The 12541-nt window shown below is 46.6% G+C and overlaps 1 protein-coding gene and 1 long non-coding RNA gene across 3 annotated transcripts in view; both read right to left on the bottom strand.

Moving 5' to 3' along the window:
* Fig4 (FIG4 phosphoinositide 5-phosphatase) overlaps positions 1–12541 on the bottom strand; it is a 114171-nt gene that overhangs the window by 32896 nt on the left and 68734 nt on the right. Inside the window, exons 17-19 of the mRNA XM_051164130.1 lie at positions 8763–8821; positions 3245–3392; positions 1171–1254 (exon numbers count right to left, since the gene is read on the bottom strand). Coding sequence (XP_051020087.1) covers positions 1171–1254; positions 3245–3392; positions 8763–8821 — 291 coding nt within the window. The remainder of the gene's footprint in view (positions 1–1170; positions 1255–3244; positions 3393–8762; positions 8822–12541) is intronic.
* Positions 3867–7419, bottom strand: LOC127205003 (uncharacterized). Of its 2 annotated transcripts, XR_007832574.1 has the most exons (4): positions 6610–6759; positions 6170–6213; positions 4146–4189; positions 3867–3969 (listed from the first exon to the last, which is right to left on the bottom strand). It is a non-coding gene; the product is annotated as an uncharacterized LOC127205003 (long non-coding RNA). The 2 variants fall into 2 exon arrangements; XR_007832575.1 differs by lacking the exons at positions 4146–4189; positions 6170–6213 and adding an exon at positions 7358–7419 and having other exon boundaries at positions 3873–3969; positions 6610–6697.

The following is a 12541-nucleotide window of genomic DNA, read 5'->3' as shown; positions in this document are numbered from 1 at the left end:
CTTGCCTCCCGCAGCCTCTCCTGCTAACTGAAATTGGCCTTTTCTACGTTTCTGTCACGCTTGAGATCTTAGAGGTTGTGGTGTGGAAACTGGGGCTGGAACTCGGAGCTTCCTGCTTGCAGAGCAAGCATTTTACTGACTGAGCCATCTCCCTGTGCCCTGGCCCCTGACTGTTCAAACATTTCACTGTATGCTGCTAAAAACACAGTAATTCTTGGAAACATTTCAGGAAAGAAAAAAATGTAATAAAATATATCTCGCCAGAGTTAGATATTGCTAAAAAAAAAAAAAAATCTATTCTGACCTTCCCCAACTAAAACTGATAGTATTTCTATGCTACACTTCCCAGAATCACCTTGGGTTCTACCTCCTCAATGCTTTCCTTTTTTTATACTCTCAGCATCTGCTCAGTGCTTAATGTGAATCTCCTGAAAGGTCAGCAATTTAAGGCACAGAAATGGTGCGTCTGGAAAATATTTGTATATGGCCCATGTGTAGATTACACATAGCTAAAATCCAATCCCATAAACACTCCTAAACACACTGGGATACCGTAGCTACAGTCTTGCCATGACTTCTGGTCCAAAGAGAAGACCCATGTTACCATTGCTACAGGCAGGCCACCTGGGGTGTAGGAGAGTCTTTGGCCAGAACACTATGTAATTCTCTCAAGTCTCTCAGTGGGAAGATGCAAACATGGAGGGTTCCCTTCATGTTATAAGATATAGAAATGTTCTTCGTGCAAACAATGTTATAGCCGTGCACTGCAAGCCTCTCAAGGTCTCACTTATAGCATTACTTGCTTTTCTATTCAGGGGCCAACAAAAGTTAATACACTAAGTAAAATAACTTAATTTTAATTGTTTTATGTTGAGAAACAAAGAAAGCTGGATTATTTATAGAACATCTGCTCCCTGTCTTTGTACCATATGCTATGGTCACAATTTAAATTAATAAAATATATCATGTTGCTGAGATTAACGTAAATTCTACTTTCAACAGTAGTGACCATTCCCGTGACCCCAGTGCTATCAATGAGCTACCAATACAGATGCAACCAACAGACTTTAAAATCTGCGGCTTGACATCATTAGTTCTGGGTGGAATATTACTGCAAGCGTTACTGTTTTACATAAGTCTTTAAATTTTCATTCTATATGCAAATCTTACCCCAGTACAGATTTTCCAGTTTCGTCTGGTTTTCTTACGGTAAATGGACTTGGATCAATGCCAACAGTTTTAGGCATGAAATCACTAGGAAAAGATGGAAAAAGGTAAAATGCTATATAAGCCACAGTCCGTGCAAAAGATGCTGGATTCATTTCAGGTCATACTCGCTGTTTTCCGCTAACCTTGCCTCTGGGTCTACACACATTCTAACACTAGTACTCAGAAAAGCTTCAGCTGATGGGCCGCAAAAAGCCTGTGAATTAACAGCACTGGGTGACGTCCGTGTGACCATGGTGACATACAACTGCAAGGGCCCAAGAGTTTTTAATGTAAAGTTGTGTTGACTGGAAAGTGATAGCAACTAAGGTACGGCTAGGATGTAAACCCTTAAGTTAAATATGACAGTTAGTCCTTAGGTTAAAAACAAACAAACAAACAAACAAACAAACAAAAACACTGGCCAAACACTAAGCTGTTCAGGTCTAGGCACCATAGTTTTAAGACAGACCACTGAAGGAGGTGGACACAGTGATCAAAGCACAGGGTCAGATGAATTGAAAGTGCAACGCCCATCCCATTAAGCCAGGGCTGGTTGACAACAGGGCTATGGGATCGCTTCATATAGAAGCTGACTTATTGTATCGCTCACTGAGCTAAGTCCTTTTTCCACATCAAATTCTGTGTTCCTGTCACCGTAGAAGCCAGACACACCATAACAGTGCCAGTGCCAAGCGCACAGCAGTTCTATGAGTTCTGCTAAGAACCCTGCATCTGGTGAGGGTCTTGCTCCACATTGTGCCTGAATGCTTGCCCCCCCCCCCACCCCGGAAGCAAACAAAGTAATCTTAGGTCTGGCTCAAAATGTTTATCTAAGTTTATCTTATTATTTTTCTGTTTTGGTTTCTTGAGACAAGGTCTTACTGCATAGGCAAGGTTTGCCTTGAGCTCACGCTATATCCGAGGTTGGCCATGAATGCACAACAATCCTCTTGCCTCAGATGCTGAGATGATAGCTTGTATCACCACACTGGCCAAATGTCTACTTAATAGTCTGAAAATGTCTTGGCAATGCAAGTGGATTTTTTTTCTCTCTTTTTAAACATATAGGAATGAGAAGGAAAGAGGGAAGAAGAGGGGAGGAGTAGGGGGGAAGAGAAAGAGGAAGGGGGGAGCACCTGTAGATTCCACGTATGTGAACTTGCTTACTAACTAAAATGTATGCGTAGCCACACCCACACTCCTGCTGCGGGTAGAGCCACTCACAGGCACGTGCTTGTAAGGAGAGTGAGCGCCCAAGTCACCCAGTTCTCATGATCCATCAGAGCTTTGGAAAGTCAGAAGGGGGCTCTGTCATTATTTTTGCTCTCACACTGTAAACGGAGTGTCCTTTAAGCCATCTATTCAAGGCCACTTTTCACATTTGGGTGTATTTTTTGTTGGTAATCTTGCTGTTTAAAATAGTCCCTGAGTACAAGGCTGTGGCTGTTTAGTGCTTCTAGCAATAAGAAGCCTGTGATGAGCCTTGTGGAGAAAATACGCATTTGATAAGCTTCAGTTATGCTGATCTAGCTATTAGCACAATGCTGGGAGGGAGGGAGGAAGAGGAGAGAGGAGAGCACTGGAGGGGAGGGGAGGGGAGAGGGATGAAGGGGGGAGGGGAGGGGAGGGGAGGAGAGGGGAAGAGAAGGAAGGAGACAGGAAAGGAGGGAAATGGACAGGAAGGAAAGGGAGGGGAGGGAGCATGAGGATCAGAAAACCTGCATAACTTTACATAGACAATGCTGACCTAAAATGGCCATTCCAGCTTTTCTAGAGCCATGAATTCATGTTAGCCCTCAGTTTCTACATTCAGTGAAAAATACTGAGTTGATTGCAAATGGCAAACTAGGGCTAGTAGAGGACAGATGCCAACTTAACAAGTCACGGCATTAACCCATCACAGGAGGTATTCTGTCCTAAGGCCCCACTCTGAGCAGCTTGCAGGGCAGACTTCTCATAAAGACAGACAAACATCTACAAACCAGAGAAATGAGAGCTTCCTGGTGCTTACAGCGCCATAGTCCCCAGGACATACCGTGCTGAACTCGTCATCGCCAAGCAAAAGGTATCATCAAAACTACTCAGTTCATAGGGACGGAAGAATTCATTGTGGATATCAATCTCCTCTTCCCGTCTGTGAAATTTCTTCACTACCAACTTCCTTAAGTTTGCAGCACAGATAACTGAGGGGGAAAAAAAACCCTTCCTGTTACTCAAAACACCACTAGAGTACTCCAGCACACATCAGTGCGGTAGGATCCGCACCACTGGAGCACCTCCATCACACATCTGTGCAGTAGCACCTGCAACACTGGAGCACCTCCATCACACATCTGTGTTATAGCATCTGCACCACTGGAGCACCTCCATCACACATCTGTGTTATAGCATCTGCACCACTGGAGCACCTCCATCACACATCTGTGTTATAGCATCCGCACCACTGGAGCACCTCCATCACACATCTGTGTTATAGCACCTGCAACACGGGAGCACCTCCATCACACATCTGTGTTATAGCATCTGCACCACTGAAGCACCTCCATCACACATCTGTGTTATAGCATCTGTACCACTGGAGCACCTCCATCACACATCTGTGTTATAGCACCTGCACCACTGGAGCACCTCCATCACACATCTGTGTTATAGCATCTGCACCACTGGAGCACCTCCATCACACATCTGTGTTATAGCATCCGCACCACTGGAGCACCTCCATCACACATCTGTGTTACAGCATCTGCACCACTGGAGCACCTCCATCACACATCTGTGTTATAGCATCTGCACCACTGGAGCACCTCCATCACACATCTGTGTAGTAGCATCTGCACCACTGGAGCACCTCCATCACACATCTGTGTTATAGCATCCGCACCACTGGAGCACCTGCATCACACATCTGTGTTACAGCATCTGTACCACTGGAGCACCTCCATCACACATCTGTGTTACAGCATCTGCACCACTGGAGCACCTGCATCACACATCTGTGTTACAGCATCTGTACCACTGGAGCACCTGCATCACACATCTGTGTTATAGCATCTGCACCACTGGAGCACCTCCATCACACATCTGTGTTATAGCATCTGCACCACTGAAGCACCTGCATCACACATCTGTGTTATAGCATCTGCACCACTGGAGCACCTGCATCACACATCTGTGTTACAGCATCTGCACCACTGGAGCACCTGCATCACACATCTGTGTTACAGCATCTGTACCACTGGAGCACCTGCATCACACATCTGTGTTATAGCATCTGCACCACTGGAGCACCTCCATCACACATCTGTGTTATAGCATCTGCACCACTGAAGCACCTGCATCACACATCTGTGTTATAGCATCTGCACCACTGGAGCACCTGCATCACACATCTGTGTTACAGCATCTGCACCACTGGAGCACCTCCATCACACATCTGTGTTACAGCATCTGCACCACTGGAGCACCTGCATCACACATCTGTGTTATAGCATCCGCACCACTGGAGCACCTCCATCACACATCTGTGTAGTAGCATCTGCACCACTGGAGCACCTCCATCACACATCTGTGTTATAGCATCTGCACCACTGGAGCACCTCCATCACACATCTGTGTTATAGCATCTGCACCACTGGAGCACCTGCATCACACATCTGTGTTATAGCATCTGCACCACTGGAGCACCTCCATCACACATCTGTGTTATAGCATCTGCACCACTGAAGCACCTGCATCACACATCTGTGTTATAGCATCTGCACCACTGAAGCACCTGCATCACACATCTGTGTTATAGCATCTGCACCACTGGAGCACCTGCATCACACATCTGTGTTATAGCATCTGCACCACTGGAGCACCTCCATCACACATCTGTGTTATAGCATCTGCACCACTGAAGCACCTCCATCACACATCTGTGTTATAGCATCCGCACCACTGGAGCACCTCCATCACACATCTGTGTTATAGCATCTGCACCACTGGAGCACCTCCATCACACATCTGTGTTATAGCATCTGCACCACTGAAGCACCTGCATCACACATCTGTGTTATAGCATCTGCACCACTGGAGCACCTCCATCACACATCTGTGTTATAGCATCTGCACCACTGAAGCACCTGCATCACACATCTGTGTTATAGCATCTGCACCACTGGAGCACCTCCATCACACATCTGTGTTATAGCATCTGCACCACTGAAGCACCTGCATCACACATCTGTGTTATAGCATCTGCACCACTGGAGCACCTCCATCACACATCTGTGTTACAGCATCTGCACCACTGAAGCACCTGCATCACACATCTGTGTTATAGCATCTGCACCACTGAAGCACCTGCATCACACATCTGTGTTATAGCATCTGCACCACTGGAGCACCTGCATCACACATCTGTGTTATAGCATCTGCACCACTGGAGCACCTGCATCACACATCTGTGTTATAGCATCCGCACCACTGGAGCACCTCCATCACACATCTGTGTTATAGCATCTGCACCACTGGAGCACCTCCATCACACATCTGTGTTATAGCATCTGCACCACTGAAGCACCTGCATCACACATCTGTGTTATAGCATCTGCACCACTGGAGCACCTCCATCACACATCTGTGTTATAGCATCTGCACCACTGAAGCACCTGCATCACACATCTGTGTTATAGCATCCGCACCACTGGAGCACCTCCATCACACATCTGTGTTATAGCATCTGCACCACTGAAGCACCTGCATCACACATCTGTGTTATAGCATCTGCACCACTGGAGCACCTCCATCACACATCTGTGCAGTAGCATCTGCACCACTGGAGCACCTCCATCACACATCTGTGTTATAGCATCTGCACCACTGGAGCACCTCCATCACACATCTGTGTTATAGCATCTGCACCACTGGAGCACCTCCATCACACATCTGTGTTATAGCATCTGCACCACTGGAGCACCTCCATCACACATCTGTGTTACAGCATCTGCACCACTGGAGCACCTCCATCACACATCTGTGTTACAGCATCTGCACCACTGAAGCACCTGCATCACACATCTGTGTTATAGCATCCGCACCACTGGAGCACCTCCATCACACATCTGTGTAGTAGCATCTGCACCACTGGAGCACCTCCATCACACATCTTTGTAGTAGCATCTGCACCACTGGAGCACCTCCATCACACATCTGTGTTATAGTATCTGCACCACTGGAGCACCTCCATCACACATCTGTGTAGTAGCATCTGCACCACTGGAGCACCTCCATCACACATCTTTGTAGTAGCATCTGCACCACTGGAGCACCTCCATCACACATCTGTGTTATAGCATCCGCACCACTGGAGCACCTCCATCACACATCTGTGCAGTAGCATCTGCACCACTGGAGCACCTCCATCACACATCTGTGTTATAGCATCCGCACCACTGGAGCACCTCCATCACACATCTGTGTTACAGCATCTGCACCACTGGAGCACCTCCATCACACATCTGTGTTATAGCATCTGCACCACTGGAGCACCTCCATCACACATCTGTGTTATAGCATCTGCACCACTGGAGCACCTCCATCACACATCTGTGTTATAGCATCTGCACCACTGGAGCACCTCCATCACACATCTGTGTAGTAGCATCTGCACCACTGGAGCACCTGCATCACACATCTGTGCAGTAGCATCTGCACCACTGGAGCACCTCCATCACACATCTGTGTTGTAGCACCTGCAACACGGGAGCACCTCCATCACACATCTGTGTTGTAGCACCTGCAACACGGGAGCACCTCCATCACACATCTGTGTTGTAGCACCTGCAACACGGGAGCACCTCCATCACACATCTGTGTTGTAGCACCTGCAACACGGGAGCACCTCCATCACACATCTGTGTTGTAGCACCTGCACCACTGGAGCACCTCCATCACACATCTGTGTTACAGCATCTGCACCACTGGAGCACCTGCATCACACATCTGTGCAGTAGCATCTGCACCACTGAAGCACCTCCATCACACATCTGTGCAGTAGCATCTGCACCACTGGAGCACCTCCATCACACATCTGTGTTGTAGCACCTGCAACACGGGAGCACCTCCATCACACATCTGTGTTGTAGCACCTGCACCACTGGAGCACCTCCATCACACATCTGTGTTATAGCATCCGCACCACTGGAGCACCTCCATCACACATCTGTGTTATAGTATCTGCACCACTGGAGCATCTGCATCACACATCTGTGCAGTAGCATCTGCACTCACAGAAGGCTCGGGCACATCCTGCCTGGTCTGGAGCCATCACGGACCCAGCTTATTCAGTTCAGTACCTAGTACTTACTCAGGGACGAGACTCCTGCACAAAAGACAGTTTATGTCTGCCCATAGCAGCTCAAAGGAGGGGCCCTGGAGGCCCCAAGAGTTACTTCAGAAAGTAATTACTCATTTCCTTGATTTCCTTTTTACTTTTAAACATGCCAGCTCTTCACTAAATCTCAGTTGGTATTCACACCCTATTAGCAGTCATCATTAAAGCCCTTTCCAGGCCAGGTTGCCGGCTCAGTAGGTAAAGGTGCTTGCAGCCAAGTGTAATGTAAGCAGAGACCCACATGGTATAAGGAGAGAAATGGATCTGGTGATCTCCAACACCTTCCTTGACACACACACCCGTACACACACGCTCACACACAAAAAAAATAAAATTAAATAATAAAGTGCTTTCCATTCTCCCCAAACAGCCAACCCATGTTAGCAATATTATTAATGATTTTGTCCAGAGTTTCAAGTTGCACATTCTTAGGAAATGAATTAATACTTTAGGAACAACTTAAAAATCTGTAGCACCCTGTTCTGAACTTCCCCACCCAAAGTTCAGATGCAGAACCATGGCTTAACGACCCCTCACCTGCTACAGTCTTACAAACGGAAAACTGGTTGCCTAAGGTGAAAATAATGAATTACTAATATAGTCACAGAGTCAGGACCACATTATATCTAAAGTGGAGAGTTACTTCAATTTGGAAACATCACTCTAATGTACAGTACACTTTAGTGTGGTCCTTTGCATAACCTCCCCTGCCTTCCTCACACATTAATAAAATTTAGTTTAAATATGATTACAATGTACGTTTACACATATATCTGTACATTTCCACTGTTTTGCGATAGAAAAATGTTTAAGTCCTGCTTGTGAATGAGTCCTTACTGCCTCTCCATCTCTCTAAGATAAAAAAGAAAAATTTAATTTGAAATATAACCCGTCCTAATCTAAAGTGAATTATCACATCAACCACACATTTGCATGGCTTCTCTAGTAGCTACAAGCTACAGCACAAAGAGGCAGGGGTGTACTCAGGTAAGAGGAAGCATGATTGTCTCTTCCTGTAAGATGCTAAGAGATGGTATGGTCCCCTAACAAAACGGCCCGTAATGATGGATCCACTTCTTTTTATCAGGTGGAGTATCAAATGATGGTGCTTTCAGCCTCTCTGGCCATAGTTCCAAAAACACGTGGTAGAAAATGTAAAACAGAGGCAGGTACTCACCTTCGTCGTAAGGCAGCGGCAAATGCTTTACCACCTCTGGTGTCCACCAGTAAGTGTAACTACAAAAGCAAAGGGACAAGAGGGACGGAATGTAAATGCTGGCTTTCCACAATTTCCAGGAGGCCTCCTACTTCAGGGGTCCCTTTCACTCTTATGTCAAAGGTCTTCTCATGCTAAACTGCTTCTTGTGCCAGTCCCTGCTTCATCTCCATTGGGACTTGCAAAATGCCAAGATACTCTGCTGTTGTTTAGTTTTAGCTAAAAGACAGATTTGCATAAACTAGGCAAACTTGGGCCTACCCCTCCCGGGACAATGTCACTTGGTGAACAATGAGACCTTGACCCATGTCTAGTATTCTGAGAGCTAAGGTTGCTTTTCTACTCTGCTAAGGGACGTGTGTGTGTGTGTGTGTGTGTGTGTGTGTGTGTGTGTGTGTGTGTGTGTGTGTTTACAGTAACAAAGCAGCTCAGTGAAACCATCCAGGAGGAAATTAGATACCCTATTGAAGAAGATCCCTTATGGCACAGCATGAGCCCTCTACATTCTGGCTGAGAACATGGACCACTTAAATGCAGAGGCCGGGGCCAGGTATGGAACCTTGGCTGTCTGGCCTTCTGCTAGAGACCATCTCTGATTCATATAGAGAGACCTGGAACAAATCCTCAAACCCGGAATTTAATTGTAAATCAAATTCTAATGAAATAGAGGTCCCAGGAGAAAAAGTCATGTCAAAATTTGTGAGAGCTAGGAAGTGAAATGATACATATGAATTTAAAAGAAATCCAGATTTCCAATAGTTTACAAACAAAGCCTACTGCAAAGAAAAATTAATGTAACGGGTTTAAAAGATAAAAATGTTGAAATTATGATCATGAGTATTCCTAATTATGGGGGGAAAATGGAAGAGCATCCAAATGCTCCTGGCAGGAGGCCACCTATAGAAGTGAGCTGAACCCACTGGAAAGGACAAGAAAGGAGCAGGAGAAACTGGGATGTGAGCGGTGCTGACAGCAGAGAAGGGTCCCTGAGGTCTGACCAGGACTTTAGTCCAAATCCACTGTGCACAGGTATCCCTTGGCCTTCCTACACATCAGATTCTGAGTCAGAAGACCAGGTCAGGGTTCCTGAGTTTTCACATGCCACCGAGTGATGCTGTTTTCTCAGCATCCAGGCCAGGGATCGCGAAAAGACTAGAAGAGAAAACCATGGCATGTGCAGGCGCTTAATCCAATCGCCTGTGCTTATCAGTCACCTATACTGTAAGAGACACTGCTCTAAATGTGTCTCCAAGAGCCACGCTGAAAAGAACAGTCACACACAGGTGGGGAGAGAGTGTGTACAGCCCAAGACAGACGCAAGTGGCAGATCGACTGTAGTCAAGCATCCAGGAGCAGGCGAGACCAGAAGTGACTCAACGCATTCTTGATGCCACAAAGTGGGAGGAAGACAGATCCCAACAACGACATGCCAGCAAAAGAGACGTCCATCCCAGAGAAGCTACAGTATCAAGTTTTCCACAGGGAAAGGTTGTGAGTAACCCAAAAGAATAAAGTCACATATTTAAATAAGCCATGTTCATACTAACTTCATTTTCTTTAGGTGCGCAGAGAATTAGGTCAAAGAAAGATACAGACCAGCTGCTACAAGGGCTAAATATGATGGGGCACACGTGCATGCAAAACTGAGTATGTGCATCTTTTCCTCTCTGGTGACCTCATCCAGGCCAAGGAACACACACAGAGACGACAGTAGACAGCCTATAAGGAACTCACTAAAAATGTCTTGCTTTCAATTTGCTTGCTTAGAGGGGGAGAAAAAAGGAAACATTGTCTAAAGAATGAGTTTTAATCTAGAACAAACTATGCAGATGTGGTGCTTTGAGTGAGAATGGCCCCCTGCAGGCTCACGTATTTGAATGCTGGCTCCCAGCTGGTGAACCTGTTTTAGGAAGGATTATGGATTAAGAGGTGGCCTTGTTGAAGGAGGTGCGCCACTAGAAGCAGGCTTTGAGGTTCCCCCTCCCTTCCCCTCCCCCCAGCCCCCACCCCCTTCCACCCTGCATGCCAGGCCCAGTCTCCCTGGGTCTGCCTCCTGCTGTGGATCAGCTGTGAGCCCTCAGCTACTGCTCTCTCTACTGCTCTTCCTGCTACCATGCTCCCTTCCACAAGGGCCATGGTCTCACCCTCTGACACTGTGCTGGCCTCCAGTGAAATGCTTCCTTTTCTAAGTTTGCCTCGGTCATGACTGTCTCTTCACAGCGACAGAAAAGTTAACTGAGACAGGTGAACAACTAGGATTAAGAGGTACCTTTGTCTCAGTGATTGGAGACCAGGCCACACATTTTAAAACTATATTATTAGACTACATTTCCCTAAGTAACATAAGATGATTTAAGAATTTTTTTTTCTTGAAAAGTGTAAGTCCTCAGTGGGTCTCAGAAAGATAGAAGCCCACGGGAAAGGCGTGCCCTGCAGAGGAAGAACTGGGCTAAAGAGAGCATGGAAGGAGTAACTGAGTAGAAGGACAATTACCCCCTCTATACCGGGTGCATTTGCTCACAGGGCAGAAACCTGCTTTGGCGCTGGGGATCACGGGAGAGGAGACTGGAGGTTGGAGAACTTGTTCCTTTATGTACAATGCCCCATAAATCATTCTTTTGGGTCCCTAGGACTGAGAGTGCTGAATTCCACTGGGTTACTTAGCTCACCGAGAATTTAAAGGTGGATTGTCTTTTAACTCGCCTCACTACTTTGGGGGTTCTTTGAAACAAGGTATGTGCCCATGAGTGAAGCAGTCAGTGCACGTGAACAAGACAGAGAAAGAAAGACAGGGCAACAGCATCCTGAAGGCTGACAATTACTTAAATGGTCCCGATCAAAAAGTTCCAAAGTGTAAGATGGATGGAGTTAGAAGATAGCACACCACAGGCTCTACTCAGCATTTTCCATCCAAGACATCTACTGAGACCAAGATGGCCAGCTGGTTAACTCTGAAGAAGTATTTGTACATACTTCTTACGCTATAGGAGTATTTAACTAATAAAGAGGCTGCACTTAACGACTTTTTCTTTTTTGTGGAACCAGGCAAAGTGTATATGGGCGTGACAAGAATGGTGACCTTTTGGCGGTGTGACACAGGGAGCTCAGCAACGCTGTCACAGCGAAAAGCTACAGTAAGTAGCCTAACACAACGCCAGAGAGTGCAGGCACCGAGCGGTGGTCCCACTGGTCTCACAATCACTGGCGAGAGTCAGGCCAACTTCTGACCAGTACGGCAGATGTGGCCACAAGAGGACAAACTCTAATATCAGCTGGGACACACACGGGGACAGCACTACAAACATGGGAGCCTGAGACACAGCTGGAACACCGGGGGGCTGCCTCATCTCACGAAGAGATTTTGAATGTGCAGATTTATCTTTCAACGTGGTATCACGGTGGGTGAGAAAACTATCTTCTAAAGGGCTTGGTGGGCTGAGGGCATGAGCACATAAGATTTCAGAGAAGCCGATCTCAGTGTAAGGCAAGAAACAGCCGTGGAAATGACCGTGCCAATAACCAGCTCCTGGCAGGGGCACATCCCAGGCAAAACCTAGGCTTGCTAAACATAGGAAAGATGAAGACTCTCTGGGTAGGCAGGAAATGCATATAGCAGACTGTGAGCAGGGGCCAGAAAAATCTCCCAACTCTTAAAAAAAAAAAAAAATCAATGAAATAATTAATGTATAGTACCTAAAACCAGGCTGGGGACATTATAAACAGTTCACTGGTGTCTGAGG

The sequence above is a fragment of the Acomys russatus genome, chromosome 21, assembly GCF_903995435.1.
Source record: "Acomys russatus chromosome 21, mAcoRus1.1, whole genome shotgun sequence".
Lineage (NCBI taxonomy): Eukaryota > Metazoa > Chordata > Mammalia > Rodentia > Muridae > Acomys > Acomys russatus.
This window is presented reverse-complemented; position numbering and strand designations above follow the sequence as displayed.